The sequence below is a fragment of the Ixodes scapularis genome, unplaced genomic scaffold, assembly GCF_016920785.2.
Source record: "Ixodes scapularis isolate PalLabHiFi unplaced genomic scaffold, ASM1692078v2 PGA_scaffold3__209_contigs__length_174095766, whole genome shotgun sequence".
Classification (NCBI taxonomy): Eukaryota; Metazoa; Arthropoda; class Arachnida; order Ixodida; family Ixodidae; genus Ixodes; species Ixodes scapularis.
The window spans coordinates 43,881,405-43,902,081 of NW_024609868.1; the positions used below are offsets into that span (position 1 = coordinate 43,881,405).

General features: G+C 47.9%; 1 protein-coding gene across 1 annotated transcript in view; it reads right to left on the minus strand.

The window, feature by feature from the left end:
* The window catches only part of LOC8029676 (nose resistant to fluoxetine protein 6), a 67,379-nt gene extending 47,041 nt beyond the window's left edge, over nt 1-20,338 (minus strand). Inside the window, exon 1 of the mRNA XM_040219270.3 lies at nt 20,041-20,338. Coding sequence (XP_040075204.2) covers nt 20,041-20,338 — 298 coding nt within the window. The remainder of the gene's footprint in view (nt 1-20,040) is intronic.
* Nucleotides 20,339-20,677: the final 339 nt, after the last annotated feature.

Here is a 20,677-nt window from a genome sequence, read left to right on the forward strand (position 1 = left end):
GTGACCGCTAGCTCTACCTTTGGGCGGAGAATGAGCGTTCGGCGATGCCTAGTTTCTTTTTGCGGTAAAAAAGACCGTGTAAATTTTCTTTTGTGACACCCTGTATATATGTATGATTGGAACATGTCTGCCGACAGTTTTTTGTATGGTCAATATGAGAGGACCGTCATGCAAGAATGGCCTCGTACAGTGTTGGCAGACCGTCTTTGGTATGAAGTATGAGAAACGTGACTGAGGATTTAGCGCCCCATACCGGATATTTCACCAAATATCGGTCGAAAGATTTCTGCGAAAACTATGCATCGCGTGCATACGTACAAAGACACACACAAAAGAAAAAGATGAGGAGCGCATCAGTCATTGCCGAGGAGTCAATTTAGCGAGGTACGTTGCCCGACAAAGTCAGCGAGAGCGCCACACATCTGCGCTTCATCGAATTTTACTTGGATTGTGCTCTGAGGAGCAGCAAAGTTTACCGCTTATGCTGGGGGGAGGGCCTCCCCCCCCCCTCTCTCTCTCTCTCTCACACACACACACACACACACACACACACACACACACACACACACGCACACGCACACGCACACGCACACACGCACACACACACACACGCACGCACGCACGCACGCACGCACGCACGCACGCACGCACGCACGCACGCACGCACGCACGCACGCACGCACGCACGCACGCACGCACGCACTGCGCCATAGCGAAGTTGGAAGAATTCAGCGCATTCCAAACATTAACAACTCGTAAACCGCAAACTGAGTTTTGTTTTTGTATCGAAAAGTCACAAAGGACAGAGGTTGCCGGCGTTGTTTGTATTTCGTGTTGCTTACTTCTCGGGTCAGGTGGTTCTCATCGCTCCATTTCTGCGTCTGTTGTGAGAACCAAGAATGAACACAAGTCGCTGCCAATAACGCGCATAGCCCATCATCTCATTCGCTTTCGGGCGGCCGGAATAAGTTTGTTCTTCCAAATCGTTCGGTCTTCTGTCTAGGATGCGTGACTGTGTGTGTGCGAGTGCGCGTTGGTTCATTTATTTATTTATTTTAACGGGAAACCAAATCCGCCTGATGATCTTCCAGTCCATTCTTCGCTGAAAGTTTTATTTCAGAAGCGCGTATCTTCCGAACACACTTATCATTCGATTCCTTTAGACATGCTTACGCCAAAAAGAGACGAATTAGAGTCAGTCTCGTTGTGATACACTGCAGACGCACTAGCGTCGACTCTGACGCCGTCGAGGCGTCGCTGCGATGTGATGACGTTTAGAGAAAGAAAGACGCAGGCGTTGTCCTATCTAGCCGGTACATGATGCAGCTGGGAAATCCCTCTAACAGCCGTCTGTAAAAATAGAAAGCTCGCTCCTGTTGAGAAAGCGGCGCTTTTGTTGACAGTAGCAGTTAATAAAAATAATAATAATAACGACGAGGCAAGGAGCAGCGCGGCCTCACGACCGCATTTGGCGAAAAAGGATTATCGTGGCGAACACCCAGAAGCACGCATCTGCGGGTCAAGCGGCGACCCGCAGTGGCCGAATCAGGACACGTACTCTTCAAATACAATCAGTGGAGAGAAACGAACAAAGAAAAAAAAGAGTGTCAAACGGAGATAGAAGGGACAACTGATCGAGAAAGCACTGGACTCAGTCGGTCGCTCGTGACGCAGCAAACAGCGTCCGCGCGTGCCCTCTAGCCTCTGCACAAGACGGGTTTGTTCAAACAGAAGGGGGCCTTCGTCCGTCTCGCACGGGCTGTTTGTTCAAATACTCGTGTCGCCCCCGTTTCTGCGAGAAGTGAGCGCACGCCCACCTGGAAGACTATAAGACTGCACCCCCCCCCCCCCCCCCCTTTCTCCTTCCCTTCATGGTATTGGCTCAAGCCCCACTCGTGGACGAGATTCGTGCGAGACTGAGGTTTCACGAGACGCGGTTTTCCCTCTTTAAATAACGCGGATTTAAATAAAACGAAAAATAAACGTAGCAATACGTCGGAGAGATCATATCTAAACTTGCCAATAAGTGGACTCCTCCATTCACCAGTGTCAATAAACGTCTTTTCACTCACTTACTCATTTTGTTTCCGAGACGCAAATGTAGTTCTCTCTCTTTTTTTTTTTTTTTCTTTTTTGCAGTGAGTTTACATTTGGGCATGCCGTGCTAACTGCTCCGAAGGGTGTGTACATACATCATAACCAGCGTTTGTTTTGTCTTTTTATTTTTATTTTTTGCAACATGATTTTTTTGTTTCTGCCGGTCCGGCACGGTGACTTCGGAAAATTAAAATACAAAGACAGTTTCTGAAAGCGTTTGAAAATTACCGGAGTTGCAGAAACGACGCGGATGTCTAATGCTGCCCTTCAAAACTCTCACCGGCAAGGATCGGAAACAACTGAAAAAAATCATATCCGACGCCTAATGTTGCACATTTAACGTTTACTGCGCAGGGACTCGCGATGTCACTTCGAAGAGCGCTTTGGAGCGCGCGCCCGAAGCGGTAGTATCGGGCGTTCAAAAGCGTTTTACAACTGCTCCCGATTATATATCAGAGTTAGCAGTTCGACGACTTTCTGAGGTACGAGCAGTGTGATAAGCGACAGGTTGCCTGCACATTGGTTCTTCTCGGCCAGGCACAGGATCCAAATAAGCCGCCATTCCTATCCTAAATCCATCTCACGACACTCCAATGGCATTCCTTAAAATAACGTACACGCCCCCTTTTTTTTCTCAGTTAAACTTAATGTGACAATCTTCCAGCCTTTTGTCTCTGGGCTGTTGCTCCAAAAAGTTTGACGACCTCAAGAGAGAGCGACTCAAAGTGAAGTCAATCTGTACCGCGCGTGACGTGCCGTCAAAATTTAGCGCGGCAGCAGCAGATCTCATGCCGTCCCACCCCCCCCCCCCCCTCCCCCTACCCCCGAAACCAAATCCAGCAATATTTTTTTCTATTATTGTTTTTTTTTTGCATTTTCATGACGGCGTATTTCGGTCTGAATGTAAGTGTGTGTCAGTGCGCACTCGTGCTCCTTTTTTTATTATTACTATTATTATTATATATACTGAGGGGCGGGCGAGTGCTCCCTGGGACAGCGTATAGGCAATCCATCAGAACGGCGGAACGGCTCCCGTCAAATCATCTAGGCGTTTCGAGGACGACGCCCATGCCTGCGAAAAGCCCGTTCCTGCTCCACCGTGGCGAACTTTCACCCCGGACTCTAGAAGACAAGGCCTGCGCCATTCTTCCCATTTCGTCATCCCTAGTGGACTCCCGCATGCGCCGCCTAGTTTGCGTCAGCATCGCCGCCAACGTGCCGTGCAGCGCCTCAAAACGAGCGCGCGCGGCCGCTGGCACGCCACGACGCCAAGACGAATGCGCCTGACGCTTTGTGGCCACTAATGATGATGTTATGCGCAGGCCTTGTCTTCTGGGTGGATGGCTGTAGCAAAACCCTCGCAAATATCGTGCTCGTGCAGGCGCGCGCGTGTTACTGCGTGCGTCACGCCTGTGTCGCTGGCCTCCCGCTTATTGCCTCCTCATTGTTCTGGGTAAAATGTACGACGTCTTCACGACGCCCATTTCAGCCGTCAGAATGAAAAATGAAGAAAAAAAAAAAAAAGCCTCGCGTCACTGATATAGCAACCGAAGGCGACATTTTTTCAGCGCGTGCTGTTCTCTGGCATTTCCAACCTATGACTGTACTTCTCGAGGGTACACGCGTTGGGCCAGTTTGTAACCGCGTGATATATTACTCCGACATGCGAGTGCACGGCCTTGATGGGAGCAGCGTACTGCGTGGCTTTTAACTAGCTCGCGATTGGACCTGGAGGCCCGTAGAGCTTCGGCTGTAGTCAGTTGTAGTGTGAGACTAAATGCGGGGATGTTCAGTAGTGAGGGGAGTGTTGGCGACGGAGCTTTCCGTGCTACGTTGTGGCCGACGCTACGATCCAATGGGACCAATCAAACAGCGACAAAGAAGGAACGCAACGTCATGGTGTGCGTCATGTTTCTGTACGCATTCTATCTTCGCTAAACCAATCGTATACAAGGAAGGCCCATTGATTTGTGCATTTAGTATGTGCTCGCGGTCGTAAGTGTTCGGGGCTTCAAACTGTGCTCGGGCTCGGACCCATGATGAAACGAAGTATATATAGTTTACGAGAGCCAGTGTTCGGTAAAGTAGATCTATAAAGTACTTGCAGTAAAGTACAAAGTAAATGAGAGGTGATGAACTTAAGTAAAGTAGTAAGTACACCGAGTGCAATGTACTCACTCAGTATAAAGTATTATTAATAAAGTGTGCTTCCAAAGTAGCGAGTACATTTTAACACAACCTTTCAGGATGCCCTTTGATTCCCCTGTAGAGTGATGTTTTTAACTGGTATGCATTGCCCCAGGGGTAGGAGGTGCGTTACTTATTCTCCGAAAGGGTGGCTAATATTGAAATAAGTCAAGTGGCCACGAAGTAATTACTTTCGGGAATGACGCCGAATTCAAAAGTCCGACTTCTGAATTTATCGCCGCTTGTACTGGCTTGTTGCAACCAAGGGGGCTAAACGTTTTCCGACGTCGGCCCTGCAGCTTCCGGATGCAATCCTCTCGTAAAGTAGTGTCCTCTCCTTAACAAAAAGCAAAAAAACAATGAGTGTGCAGGGGAGTCGGTGATAATTAATTTGTAATTTGACACCTAAAACTATGGTGCTGAAGAAAAAACAAAAAAAGAACTTTAATGTCGAAGAAAAAGACAACAAAGGAGAACGTCCTAATGATTTGAGAAGTTCTCCTCTGTTGTCCTTTTCTTCGACCAGAAAATTTCTTTATTTTTCCGCACCACAGGGTCAGGTGTCACATTATGATTAATTGTCCTCTCCTGATATTTTTAACCTCCTCGCTTGCGCTGACCGAGTGAGGAGTAGCGAAAGTCGGCAAAGCTACGGGAAAGCTGCCCCCAGAACGAAAGGAGCGATGCGTCGTCTGCTCGCGTTTCTGGTGAAAGTAAAATACCCCCCCCCCCCCCCCCCCGTATTTCTTTAGAGTTGACGAAGTGTCACTTTGCGATACAAATTTAACACGATCAAATTTGGGGAATGTACTTTGAAGTCGGGAGTTGTACTTTCCTCGAAAAGGACCAGAAAAAAAAACTATAAGTACAAGCACATGCTTATAGAATGTACTTCAAGTAAAGTAGAAGTTTTCTAACCATACTTGATGTACTTAAACAGTGACGAAGGCTGACATGTGGCTTCGTCATGCCTCTCCTTCGCGCGCTCGCGCAATAGACCCTTTCCGGAATTCAGTCTGGCCACTTTGATCACTATCATCATCATCTGCAAACGGCATATGTGCTATACTAATGGCGGCCTTCTGTTTACAGATGAAGGAAGAAGTTGAAGATGCTCCTAAGCAGATGATTCGATGCGTTTACATTCTCGACGTTAGCGCGACGTGAAGCAGGAATTGGAAGCAAGAGCTGCGTAAGCGTTCATTTCTTACTCAGTCTAGGTCAATCTGTTAGTAGCACTCAATCGGCTTCAAAGCCTCTTGATGTATAGGACTCTATCAAGGCGTCTATGTGGGTTGGCGCTTCGTTCCGACCGGCTGCATTTGTTTTGCCATTGACACTAAAAGAGATTGAAAATAATTGTAGTGAAGTGCACATTCTCCTTTACCGTTGACCTTTAAGTGATGGTGCCCCATTAGATACTGCAGACCACAGGTTCATAGCCGCCATTAGTATAGTAAAAGATAAACTGCCATTTGAGTCACCAGATGGCACTGAATTCCGGAAAGGGTCTAATGCTACGAAAGCTCTATCCTTGACAAAATATTGTGTAAAACTGCGCATGTAAGAAAGAAATGTGGGCTGAATCGTTGGCGTCGATTTGTATGTAAATCCGTTACGTCATTTTTTGTTCCGGAGCGTCTTCAAGCGTTAAGCCTTCCGATAAGCTGTTACAAAAACACGGCTTTATTCGAAGCTTGCCTGGCTCAGGTGCATAAACTCAAAAATAAAAATATGTGCGCTATTGTGCACTAATTTCCGCAATATTATCGATCCTCTTGATAAGAGCTGATGCGAAAGGTGGCGTAATTGTCGTTTTTGTCGAAAGGGGCGTCTGACGCCTGAGTCAACTGCGGCTAGAACTGTTCGTTACACTGGAAATGCACTCTAAAGGCTGGACTCCATGGAGTAAATATGCGGCGAAGAACCAACGAACTTCGCTCGGCGGCACGTTCGCTTTGCGCGTGGCGCAACAGCCACTCTTCCGACATAACGTCCAGAGCCAACAAAGCCGGGCGAAATTCGTCGCTTTTTTTTTTTTTTTTTTTTTGCTCCATGGGATCCAGCTTAAACTGCTCGTCGTACAGGAGGTATTCACTGGACGCCATATTCGTGGGTGCTGTTTAGAGCGCATGCTCAGAACGAGCTCACATTAATAGCCTCCTAAGACCGGCAACCTTGATGGTGCTAAATGCAAGCTCCAAAAGGATTGCGGAAGCTCGCCGTCAGCACGCGCTCAGCAGCAGCGCACACGGATATGGCCGCCAGTGAATACTCCCTATTGTGTGCTGAGAGTTATATGTCGACTAAATAGAGAACGAACTACTTCGGAAGGAGGATGGTGGCCGCAAGTTGGCTTCGCGGCATTGCACCCGTCCTCCGTCGTGAAGTTCACCCTCCCCTGGTGAGGTCTGCGTTGCACGGAAAGAGCTTTGTAGAACGAGTACCGGTGAAGGCTACGGGCACGAGCTTTGAAGCGGGCTTTCATGGGAAGAGCACTCGCGCTAGAAGGGCGCGCCTCAAAAAAAGGAGCGCGGATTTGCTCGCGCTTATTTTGTCTTGGCTGCACTGTCGAAAACGTATAGACGCTTTCAGGCAGCTGTGCATGGGCGCCGCCATAACCGACCTTCAGTTTTTGTTTCCTCTTATTCCGTTCGATCCACTTCATCATTACCACAGCAGGACAGGTAATTGCCATTTCAGATTCTACCGTGTCCTTCTCCCCAGCATAGGCCTTTGTGGAGACTCGTCAACGCCCGCTTCAGTTGCTCGACATCTCGGTAAGACAAGAGAAGGTCGGCTATGGCGGCTGAATTTGGCGCGCGCTGAAAGCGTCTATACCTTTTACTTTGGCATTCAAGCCATAATTATGGGCACCCATGTGCACATTGAGCACCGATCATAGCTGCGCTCGAGCGGTCTTCACTTCTTCGAAAATGCCAGAAAACGTTTTCGTGAACAGCTTTGCAAAAAAGCTGATATTCCCAAAGCTGGCTCGGTGTGGAACAAACATCTGTTTTGTTTAGCCGACGAAGAGGATGTTGTCGACGTGTGCAGCCCAGAATGCTCCGCCTCCGGCACGGGCTCGTTGCCTTCGGCCAAGCTTAGGGTACGCGTGTGACGAAGGGCTATCAAAGGCAGAGAGCTTGCGATCGCGGCGCAGGGGCCCTGCAAAGCGCTCCTGACCATTTTATTAATTTGCATCGCATTCGCTTGGAGTAGTGTGTGGGAGTCAAGGCACGCGTTAAAAATATAATAAAGGAGAGATCCGATATACTTTGAACGTAATAGTTGAAGGGAGTTCCGATTTTTTAGCAGATTTTCTTTTTTCGGTGATAACGTCGTTGGTTTGAACCAATCGAGAACCGAAACGACAAGCGCGTGCAACAACCATGCGCGATCTTCCTAATTGTTGGAATTACCATCCAGCTATGAAGATGTGAATACCCCACCAATTTACGGGTGTTCGATCAGAAAATTGGTGAGAATCACGCGCTTGGAGGGATCAGAAATGGCCACGTGCACCTATTTAGCCTGTACTCTAGAATTTTATGTCGTCGTTATCCGACGCTTCAGACCAACGCCGTCACTGAACGCTCGTGTTTGACACTTCGCCCTTCGAAGCAGCATTTGGGTTTCTTCGTCCTTTCGCAGTGATCCTTTAAATAACGCCGTAGTTACGCTTGACATTTGTTGATAATAGAACAACAAATAATTACCCTATAAAGATAATTCTTACGTGATTTGTTTATGGTTGGGGAAAACGTTATGTGGCTATTGACGACGAACTGTTTCAGTGGCTCCTTCTTATGGTTCTTATCTCTGACGCCCCGACAAAAATTAACGATTGCCGTCGACAATTTTAATGGTGTTTGTAAGGAAAAAAAAACAGAAACACGGTGGAAGCCTTTAAGTTTTTGCGTTCTTAAACCAACACCGTCAAAGTTGACAATTTTGGCATTCCTCTTATTTCCAATTATGAAAGTTCAATTCGTGCTACTCATGACGTCATAGTAAGCGTTTGGCCAATCGTAGATGGCCGACCACACCGACGCTTTTGACCGCACACGTCGCCAATAAAAATAAAGCTCTGGATGCACGTGAGCTCGCGCACCTTGGGCGCCAATAAAATGCTTCGCACGCGCAGTCTTACACTTTCCAAATGCCACAGAAAGTTACGTCCCCAGCATAGCGAACGTATCAGAACTTGTAGAAATTTTATAAGTCGTAAGCAGTTCACGTAGGGACATTTGCTTAATTTACGCTACGTTACGTTACGTTACGTTATGTTACGTTACGACCGCTTACGCCGCGAGTCACCACGGTACATCCGTGCTTCGAATCAATTCGTGGCGATCGGTGGAACGAGAAACTTTGCACGCGACATACAAAACACGAATGTCCCAGTGACTGCTCACGTAACGTAAGAAACCGTAACCAAACGCCCCTGTGGTTACCGAGCTTTAGACAAGTTGTTGTACCATCTTATAGGGTCGTTTATTGAACGCATTGTAACTGTTGACGTATTCATTCTTAAATGTAAATAAATTCGCCCTATCTGCGAAACTTTACCGTTAATGATACGCGCCTATGAATAAAGCGTATATGGTAAGTAAACAAAAAAAAAAAAGCTTCGTCTATTTTTAACCTTTCTGCGGTACGATTGTCACCAGAACAGGTAGTATTAGTACGGTATCTGGAGCGCGTCTCCGACTGGTTTGTTTACCGCGTCCTCAAATGTGGCCCCTCGATTTCGGCCTGACGAAGTTATAGAAGCGTCGTGCTCTCGCCGGCAGCGATCCCGGCGCCGCCACTGCAGAGGTGCTGGAAGCAGGACGCCTGTTCTGCCGTAGCTCGGTCTCAGTCCACAGAACTTTCTGCAGCAGCACGTTGGGACGCTGCGACGACAGCGACAGTCCCTGTTTTCTTTTCACCCCAAAACGTTTACAACCAATCGCGAAGATCGCGACATCCGACGATATGACGGGCCGGCTCTTGTATCGTTGTTAGTTGGCGCCTGAAGACCACTTTCAATGCGCGGGCGGCATGGAAACGTGCGACAAGACGGCGCCATCGCGGTACGGCTCTTAGCGAGGATTATTTTACGTGCACGTCGTGTCGGCCGACGGAGAGACAACGATTTCTCATTGCCACCCAAGAAACAAATTTGACGTGAATCAGCCCCGCGTTTAGTGAGCTCAACTTGTGCGTACCCAAGCCGCACGTAAATAAAATAAAGAGTCTTAGAATAAGGGGCCCCAACACTTTGGGTCCCTCCGAGCAGCTAGGGGCCTCGCACTGTGCACGCGCACTGACCCCAAGCTGCTTGTGTGACCCAAAGCGTAGGGGCCCCCTATAAAAGAATTCCTTTAAAAGCGCATTCCCACTGGCGACAAGCAACAAACAGTCTGCGAAGCGACAACGGACGTTCAGACTGCGGGAGATCGGCGAGCCGCTGTCGCTAATCGGAAACTCTCGCGAGCTGCAATCGATTCCTTCTTTCCCACTATGGTTTCGCGTCTCGCTGCTTTCCAAATCTTGTTTTACAACGAAGCTGTTTATGGCTAGGGTTCCGTAGACTTTCCGTGTGCGTCAAAAAAAAAAAAAAAACTCAGGTCCGGAATTTGATGCGAAATCGCTTCATCTTATGCAAAAGTCTATACGTCTCATCACTTGGATATGTATTTTCAGTAGATTAGTTATTAATAGGCACCATTTTCAAGATCAGTAGACTCTCAAGTACATAATGAAGGTTTTTCAAAGATTTCCCGCTGTGTGACCCGCGTCGGCCATGTCTACGCTCGCACCGCCCTCTCTTTGTCGTCGTTCCAAGCCGCTTGTGTGCCTAGTTTCCTTTCCTTCCGCTCTCCCGGGGTGGCGTTCCCGTCGCGCGTGTCTAGTTTCTTGCGGCTCCTCAAGGCGGGTCTGTGTCGAGTGCTAAACAGCTTCGCTAGTCACTCACCTTCACAGAGTGGAATCATTTATAATTTTACGTGTTCTCGCTACAAAAGAACGACTTGTGGTATCGGCCTGGGACCTTCGAAACCGTAGAGTGAAAGCACAATTGCTACGCGGTGCACTCACTCGAGCTTCTGCGGACCTGTCGAGTCATAAGCCACGGATTTGCTGGGGAATACTCTGATCAGAGCAGATCAGAGCCACCACAGAGATTTCGGTGGCTCTGCATCCATGGCGCTACTAAAGCCCCACTATCTTGGAAAAAGTGGCGCCATTCATTGTTGTGGAAATGCTCGAGACACGTGCCTCGCGCTACTTCCGGGAAGAACATGGCGTTTGAAATCCAGCTCAGTGCTGCACTGTGCCGCCATGATCTTCCCAAGGACTGCACGTTGCACGTGCCTCGTGCATCGAGCACTTTGCGCTACTTTTGAAACATGAAGGGGCTTTTGGGCGCCACCGGCGAGTCGCTTCTCGGAAGCTATCGGGAACCACCGTCGAGTCCGTTTTCCCCGTCAAAGCTCATGTTGGCGTTTCGCTTCTTTCCCATTTTCGTTGTTACACAGCCACACACGCAACGTCGTTCCCAGATGATAAAAAAACAAAGGAAAAAAAGGCTTGTTATATTGGCCTCGGTTTTTCTGAACTGTACAAAGAAGCACGATCGCTACATCGGTGTGCACTCGCTCGAACTATCGCGTCGCAGTGCGTACCAAGACAAAGGTAGCACAGATTTACTTCCAAGCCGCGTTCTTTTTCGGGCGCTCGTTCAAATCGGGATACTTAAAGCAGAGATCACACTGCTTACACATAATGCAAAAGATTGTCCGCAAACAGATACAATCACGAGTCGCCGCGAGATCCGGGCTTCGAGTGCCGCGTGGCAATGACTTCAAGAAGACACTTGGGCACGCGGCATTCGAACCACGGATATTGCGGTGACTCGTGTTTGCAGACTGTCTTTTGTATGAAGTAGTAGCAGTGTGACCCCGGCTTTAAGGCTGCGGTCCCACGGCAGCCATCTTGAACAAGGCGTTAGTTCAACCAATAGATGGCGACACGCACCCGTGGGGTGTAAAGCCCCTCGATGTGTTTGCGTTCGTCTTGCAAGTAGCGTCAAATGCGCAAGTGCACGAGGCCCATGTCTCGAGCGGCCCTTGGAAGCAAATGGCGGCGCAGCACTGAAATGAGCGGGCCTTGGAAGCGAATGGCGGCGGAGCACGCGCTCATGGCACGTGTCTCGTGCGCTTCCACAACAATGGTTGGCGGTACTTGTAAAAAACGCTTTTATCAAGGGGCTTTAGTGGGGTGGCCGAAACATTGGTTCAGGGTGGGATGGCTCGAGCACCATCACGTTCCCCTCGTGGCCTTGCTCGCGCCGCTGCCAGCTGTGCTCAGCTAGCTCAAGTAGCGTGGCCCAGCAAACGGATGTATGCTAGAATGTCAGGCTGGGTATAAATTGTTGTCTGATATAGGGAGATGCGGTCGGCGGTTGTAACGTGCTTTCGCAATAAATCTTACCAAGAAGGAATCAAATGTTGATTGACGTGTCAATATTCTATGAATGAAACTTTCCTCTGCAGGAATGCACGCTCAGTAGACTCAACCAGTGGAAGCGGACGTCGAGTAAACTGCTTCGCGAGTTACGGTACTTACCTCACCATTTTAATGACGACTAAAATAACGTCACGAAATATTGTGTTTCACGGGGTCCGGAAGATGCTGTAAAGGTTGTTACATTATAGTTCCCGGAAAACAAACGCCGTTGCAATATTTTCGGAAGTACCGACACACATTATGTTGTAAGTACAGCTTAGGGAAACCATCAGAAGAAATAGGAAGACGTTTATTTGCAATGAAGACGCTATGAATGAACGGCGTTTAGCGACGGCAAGTTATGAGCGTTCGGGAATTTATAAGTTGACGTGATTGCTAACCATGGACATGCGGACAATGAAGACCAGTTTTGTCGGGAGATGGTGTTGTGGTGATGACCGGATATCGGACGACTCATGGCAGACGAACAAGCAAGTTTCTTCTCAGCGATTGGTAAGTGTCCAGTTTCAAGCACAACACGTGGCTACCGGCGTTGTCGACGTTTCGAACACTTACCGCTTTCGACAAAAGTCCTTGCACCTGGGCTAACTTTGTGGAAAAACTCGAACAGTAACTGAAAACGATCCACTATTCAGTCGGTGGGTGGCGAAACGTATCCACATCTGCGGAGTCATGTACGATGCGTACTCTAAGTGGCTGAAAGTTTACACGATGTCTGCCACGACGTCCAAACACATCATTGACGTTCTACGGTCTCTTTTACCTACGTTTGCCCTACCGAAACTACTTTTCTCTGATAACGCGCCAAATCTTGCTTCAAATAAAATAAACAAGTTTTTGAAGAAAAACAAAAACGGCATCAGGCATCACATTAGTGCACCATACCATCCTGCAACTAACGGGCAAGCAGAACAGATGGTGTGCAAACGAAAAAAAAATCCCTTTTGAAGCTTACGGAAGAAGCAGTTCAGTGAAGAATCGCCAGGTTCTTGTTCCGGCAGCATGCGTCGGTCTCATCTTACACGGAAAAAAACCCGCCGAAGCAATATTCGGCGGAAGAATAGCCACACCCCTCGATCTCATGATACTATCGCTTACGAACAAAGATCGAGAGGTACCCACATCGGGAGTAATGGCAGTTTATTCGGTCGGACAACTCGCCTACGTGAGGAATTTCAGCGGAAGTCTGGCCTTCCATGTAAAAATTGAGTAGAAAAGGCTCTATGTTGGTTGACCAGGAGGTGTCATCTCTCTGAATAGGTTGGATATCAATGCCCTTAAGTGTAAATATAACGAAACCACAAACCTTTCTTTGTGTATTGTGTAACTGCTATGGTATTTGATAGTAGAAGCTACGGTGGTGATCTGGACTTTTCACACCAGACTCCTTTTTCTTATTTTTCGCCTCATACTCCTTTGCGATTTAAGTATGCTTCAAGAATCTTTTGGAACGGGGACACTTTACGTCAACGAGGCCATTTGTTCCAAGTAGTCAATCAGGGAATGCTGCTAGAAATCCGTCCCTCATATTAACGAATAAGCCGCGCTTCTGCGCAGTGCAGTTTTCCTGTTCTACGTACAGTTGTAAAGCAACATCCTCATTGATTGTACCATATACTGTTGCGGGTGAAGAAAGTCTTTGGGTACACGATACTTGAAACAAGTCTGGCACTGTACGTTGTGGTTCAACACCCATTAATGTCGTCGTCCTTATAGAGCCTCATCATTTAATCATTACCTCGTCACCTCATATTGCTCTTCATCAACAGTAAGTACAATAGGCTACCGCCACATTACAATCCAAGAATTGAAAAATTAAGTCGTTCAGTCCTTCAACCAGTTTATAATATATATAATGTTATTACGTTACATTACCTCGAGACGATCGACGTCCATTGTCGATCTTCAAATACTTATACCTGTATATGGACGCACAAGGGGGGGGGGGGGGGGGGGGGGGGGTTGGTTGCCAAGTGCATGGTCTAGCGCACACCAGCTCGGAGCACTGGGAGCGAAAGCTCGCGCTGCAAAACTCACCCCGCCCCTGCCCGTTTCGATCTGGAAGAGCATGGTACCGGCGTGCGGTCGTGCATCACTACTGCGTGGCGCACGTTGAAGACCCCAGGTTTTCGGTTGTACCGCACTGGCTAAATTGCTCATCTACAGCTGAGACACAAGACGCCCACTAAGGCAGACTAACTTCCGGCTGAATAAACATACACACAACAATTTGCAATCAGACGCATAATAACAAAGAACACAGTGTGCCGCCTCTTTTCTTTGAATGCCTTTTTTTCTAAACCAGCGCAAGCTCGTGCGTTCTCTCTTTTGAGACGGTTAGAACGGTCCCGTATAAAACCCGCGTTTCACCTACCCGCCCGCTTCCTCCTCGCATTATGTGTATTTTGTTATAACTAAATAAGCTATAATGATGGTGTATTATTCATATTTACTTTCAGTTTCAGTCAGGGAAAAGGAGTTTCGCGGCAACTAGAGCCAATAAATGAGTATCGGCACTCTCTTCCCCGACAGTGCTGTGAACGCCGCCATTTTGGTGCTTGTGCAGAGCAGGCGCAACTGCCGATCGTCATGATTCAAAAGTGCGACATCGTCAGCATTAGATTCGGTGTTAGGAAGCTCATGTAATGTTGCTTTGCTTTGTCGCAAACTGCTTAAAGTGGGGGACGGAAAAGCGTTTCTTGTGATATCAGATAAAGCTTCAAATAACTGGCAACCATAATTTTAAGCCATACTAAGGCCAAGCGTGGCTACTCTGAAGCGTAGCTTATTTAATAACACTATTCGTACTCTTGTTCAAGAGGCTTGTAATACCTAGGGTGCCTCAATGTCCTTCTGTTTAGGGTGATGCCACCCTCTGTAGTACCCGATGGCAACAGCACGCGCTCACGGGGAAAATACAAAGAAATCGACGAAAACAAAATGTCGCCATAGCACAATCAGCGCCACGAGCGCGTGTAGGGACACGCTTTTTCACGCGCTTCTGAACAAAAAATAAAAATAAAAGAGGGGGACAAAATGGCCAGATGTCGTGCCCCACCCTAAGCAAAGGGCACATGAAGTGCTCCGCCCAGTAATACCTGGAGGGGCCATATCGTAAGCCCCGTGGATTCCACAAGCCACTACCTTTTGACACCTGCCTTTTCTTCATTGTTCCCGCTTGTGCCAGTAAATTAGCTACGGTTCAGAGTAACGACACTTGGCCATACTGTGGCTTAAAATCATGGTTGCCAGTTATATGAAGCTTTATCTAAAATCACAGGCAACGCTTTTCCCTCCCTCACAAATGTTTAAACAACCCGCGACAGAGCATTGCAATATTGCATCAGCTTCCTAGCACCGCATCTAATGCTGAGGAAGTCGTACTTTTAGATCACGATGATCGGCAGTTGCGTTTGCTCTGAGCAAGACCCAAAATGGCGGCGCCCAAAACAATTTTGGGGAACGGAGTGCCGATACTTTAAAGCTCATTTAGTGGCTCTAGGCATAAAGTGAACTCGGGTGTATTCTTTTCCTCTTCGTCTTCATTGTTTATTGATTTCAATCATATCGAATAATGAACACATTATATCACGCTACGCTTGTGTAAATATTGGTCTTAGATTGATTAGCCTAACCCAGTACTTAAACCATTCAGTTATCGATAGTAAATCTTCCAATATATTTTTTAAATGTGAGGGTAAAAAGACACGGAGATTGATGATGATACAGACGCCAACGCCGCCCTCGGAAATTTTTTGAACATTAGAAATCAGCAGTTTGTCTGCCATCCGCCAGGTAGCGCAACAAAACACCCAAACAGTTTTTAATTGATTTTAAAATTAGCTAAGCTCTACACCTATTAAGAAACCAAAGCAATATCATTGTGAAAATTTAATACATCGCAATGTATATCTATTCCAAACTATAAATGTTATTAAATGCCAATAAATCTGTTTGATGTCCAAAACAGATATGCGTCAAAAACAGGTAAGTTTGAAGGGCTCCTGGAGCGTTATGACTTTGAAAATGAAAAAAAGCCATCGTCCACCTCTTGGGCAACCATTGTAGCTCTAAATGTTATAAAAGATTTTATTATAGTTTAATTATTTCTTCAGCGGCATTTGAACTACCATGACACGAAGTACAAAAAAGTGCTACGTTTGATATAAAATATCTAAACAAAAAAAATGTACACAACATTATATTTTTTTCTGCATATTACCAATTATAAGCACTACATCTGTAGCTAATTTCATTGCCCTAGCTCTTGCCATTAAAAACATATTTGTGCGAAAAAATGTCAATTTTAGGGCAATATTTGGAGGGATGAAAAAAACAAAGTAGTGCAAATATAAAAAAAGTGGATCGTTAGATTCTGGTCCGACGTCATCTTAACAAAACTGCTATATTGGAACCGTGCTATCTTTAATGGATCGTTCATAAAACATGAACTAGCAGAGCAAGTGAGGGTCCGCGCCATCATATTCGCAACGCTACAAATGGGCATGAACAGTAAAAACCAACACATACATAATATCAAATGAAAGAGGATTGCATTGCCTTTCAAATGACATCAATCCCAAAAAACAGTATTGAAAAGGAGATGAGTAATGGCCTGCCGAAAAGTACCTAAACTGCCACATTCAGTGGGACCGTGGCCTTAATAGCGCTGACCAGAGCCGCCGCAGAGAACTCCGTGGCTCCATGTCTACGGAAACTACCGCGAAAACCGAAGTGTTGGACGGACATGTTGGTCGCTTCTCCATCAGTAGTTCGGCGTTCTTGATGTAAACGAACGCGAGGCGCATTTCACGTCACTGCCTAGGCGCCGCTGATTGGTTCAGCCGCCACACGACTCCGCGGCCGATCGCTAAAATCGGTCTGGCAGCGACTGCTCCAAATCGGTCGCTTCCGAGACTTGCGACTGCCGCTTTTGCGACAAAAGTTGTCGCGCGACAGCTGCGACTTGCCAGCGTGAAGCGCCTTAATTAAAGGGGCCCTGCAATCATAAGCGCGAGACACATGGACGGCAGAATCGTCCGATCCGACGTCCGATCCGACAGTCCGAACGCCGCTCCGAATCGCCGCACGCGACAGGGCTTCCGACCTTGCATGCGACACGACGATCCGTTCGGCTGCGCCCAGGAGATCCAAGCACTCCAGCGGAGGTCCGCGCTCACAGATCTATGGTCCCAGATTGACGGTTTAGCTCACACGAGCGAAGTTAGAAGCTCGTTCTCGTTAGCGCGTGCATTCTTTGCCGAGGCCATCTTTCTCGAATGGGCCAGCGGGTTCCACGCATCCGGCTTTCCGTCGCCCGTCCCGTTTTCTTGCTCGTCCCGACAGACCCAGTACGTCATCATGACGTTCGCGCTAGCTGTGCTGTCATTGGCTGGACGCATCCGACAATCCGTCCGCCGTACGAAACTATCTGGCGCGTTGGACGCACGCCGGATTGCCGATCCCACGTCTGAAGCGACCAAATTATTCGGATCAGGCAGTCGTACTGCCGGATCGGACGTCGGATCGGATGGATTTTTCGTGCATGTGTCTCGCGCTATATTTAAGCGTCTACCTTTTTTGCGGTTTCCACGTCTCTTGGGGTTTGGGCAAGCCAGCGGGCACGGAGAGAGTAACTAAAAATCAGTGAGTCATATTTTAAGCGGTCGACGCGGAAACCTCCTCCACCTACGAGGGCGACTCGCGCTGCCGAAAGCGCGCAATATGTGACGTCTTTGGTCCTGAGCTTACTACCGGTCAGAGCCGCTAAAAGCTTCTTTTTTAGTCGAGATGCATAATATAAGTGTCGCGAACCGTTTCAATTATGTATAAAAGTAGGTGTTGTTCAATGTTTTGTTGTTCAATGTTTATAAAGTACGGAAACAAGAAATGACCCGTCGACAAACCCGCCACCAAGCGGCGGAAAAAACGGCGCATCCTAGAAAGAGCTAGTGGGATGAGGCACCGGCGAAGGGCAAGCGTAGAAAGGTCCCGGATGTACGCGGCGGCGCTGCGGTCGTATACCGGCTTGAGGATCCGACCGGTTCGAGCGTTCCGAAGGCTTTCGGCGCTGGCTTGGCTGGCGATTTGGCGATTTGGCGGTATGGCAGCGCGAAGTGACTCCCGTTCTGAACTGATCTTTACCCCGTGTTCACTGTCGTTTGTGGCCAATTAAGTGTTATGCCGAATTAGTCTTTAATCTTGCAGCAAATGCAATGCGAGCCGCCCTGGCCGCCCGCTTAATACAGCCTATCCAACACGTGCTTTAGTGGCGCCCTCTCGAGCCGTCGACACGGAGTGCGGCAGCCCTGAGCGCTTGATGAGCTCACTAATCCTCCTCTAGTTCACGGCCACTCAAGCCAGGTCCTACGACGTCATGAAGCAGGTTATTTTTTTGCTTGTTTTTGTAATTCTAATTTGCCTATAACTTTTAAAATAAAGCGAAATTTGAGAAAAGAAAAGTTTCTTTAAGTTACTACGTTCAGTGCGCTCAGGTTCGGTGCAAATTAAAAACCAGTCAAAAAGTTGTTGCAGGGCCCCTTTAAAGCTCAAGGTTTATGAAGGGATATCATCACCGTGTGTCTTCCTCCTCCTCTGAAACAGATGTATCGTCTCGATGTCCGTAAAAGTGTCGGAGCGTGACCCTTCTAAGAGTCGCACTGTTTGCTTGTAATGTGCGACAACCGACCAGCAAGAACAACAAAGCGACAATATGGCCTTTTCCAGTTATTTTCTTTCCTCATAACCTGCATTATCACACACCAGTCGAGGTATCGTTGCTTGCATAAAAGCTCAAAGTGTGCCCTCAAAGCTTTGAGTCGGAGGCGTTCGGAAAATTAGTGGACAAGGAGAGGGGCTCACCGCAGTAGGAAAACCGTAAACTACAGCGAACCAATATGTATTCAATAAGTTTCTGTAATTAGGTACCGTTTCAATAACTAAATTAGTAGGTTACAGCGAGGTTTCAGTTACTGTAACTTGGTTAGCTACATTTTCTCGAGTAATTCATAGTATATTTCAATTGCAGTTACTGCGTAATGTCTTCATTAGGTTGACGATAAGATTAGTTCACGTTTATTTAGTCCCAATATCAGCGCTACCTTTCTCATCAGCCTCAAGGCGCTCAGATATTAGTGAAACAGCGCAATGTACAAGGACCGAAAAAGGTCTATACCTCGTCAAATTCTACGGTGAACTAAAGGTCAAAGTTACAGGCTGTTAGATCCAACCACGAACCAGTTAGAAACCAGGTGGTGTATTGCCCCGACGTGCGTATCAGTGGGCGAGTCTCAGATATACGCAAACCGGAATTACATGTGGTTCCTAACTGGCCCGTGATTGGACTTGGCAGCCCGTTGCTTTGGCCTTTAGTTTATCGTAGGGTGAGGTGAGGACTAGTGCTTTTTGCACGACTGAATCAACTCGCCTGCATCGCCACCTTGACTGAAAAGGCTCCGTGAGCATCAAAACGGAACTGTACCATCTTCTTTCCCTTCTGCGTTTGTGTAGGTAAATCACATATTATACTCGGCTACGTAAACACTTGGCGTACGACGTTCCCAAAATTAGTGACGCGAGCACGTGCCCTTATCTAGCGATTAATTTGTATGCTAGCGGATCACAAGGAGTCCAAAAAGTGGTGCTCGCTAGCAGTCTTCGCTCTAGTCGAAAAGAAATAAAATAAAATCACGTTCTTTGCGCGGTTTTGAGCGACCAATCGTAACGCCATACATGATCATCAAACTCATTTGAAACCATGGTGCTTCTTTGCTGTTGCCCGCACTTGCGCCATAAGAAACCTAAACCCTAGTCAAGTATTTGTCTAGAGTACAACTAAACAAGCGGGTCCTAGCGTTCCCGCGACTCCAGGCACGTTCTTTCAGGCCCTCACTAAACAGCTTCGTGTTTTCACCAACACGCGACCAACAATCTTGTTGCATAAGAATGAATTAGCTCGAAATCCTCAGGGGGCAGGTTCGAATATAGAACGTTAAGTGCTATTTGTTTAGTTGGAGTCCCTATTTTTTCAACATCTGCTAAAGCAACGTTCAAGCTATTTTTATATTTGTTTGGGGCGTATTTTTCACCTAAAAAACAGATTCGCAAAATATCTTTGAATTAAAAACTAGACGGACAGTCCTCGAGAACCTTTAAAGTAAAGCTACACGACCTCGTACGCAGAGTCGCGTGATCCGAACAACGGCAACAACGACAAGACAGGAACCTCAAATGGGTACTCACTCCGCAACGCCCAGCTCTTGAGCTGCCGGACAGCAACGAACATCTTGAAGTAGGCCGCCTGACACTCCGCCGAAATCTCCGCCTCGGAGCCCAAGCGCACAAGGGTCGGAAAGAGCGTCCTGAAGAAGGACTCCAGGCTCCCCTTGAGACTGTCCTCTTGCTCCTTCCACATCCTCCGGGCGAGCTCCATCTCGGACATGTTCTCGGGCTTCCGGATTTCGAGTTCCGCCCTGCACTCGCATACCAGGACCACAGACCATAGCAGAAGGACCACGGGGACTGATGTTGTCCTGGGCATTGTCCACATGGCTCGGAGGTCTCAACGAAGACGTGGGTCCTTTCCGCGCGACGTTCGAAAGAAAGAGCTTTCTCTGCACAGCGCGTTTTCACCCTTTCCACGGTTTCTGCAGACTCTCTCCTTCCCCACCAGCGCCTCCGACACACCTTTGGGGTAGGGCGCTTGAGGCCCTTTCTTTTTTTCTTGTCCCTTTCTCCTCTGGAAGACAGCTGCTGCGGCCCGCCGCGGCCACGCCGGCGGGATACCGGTCCCGAAGATGACGACGGGGAGGGCGGCCCGAGCTTTTTCTGGCGGAACCGGCGACGACCGCATGGTGGTCGAACTCGCCTCTAAATGCAC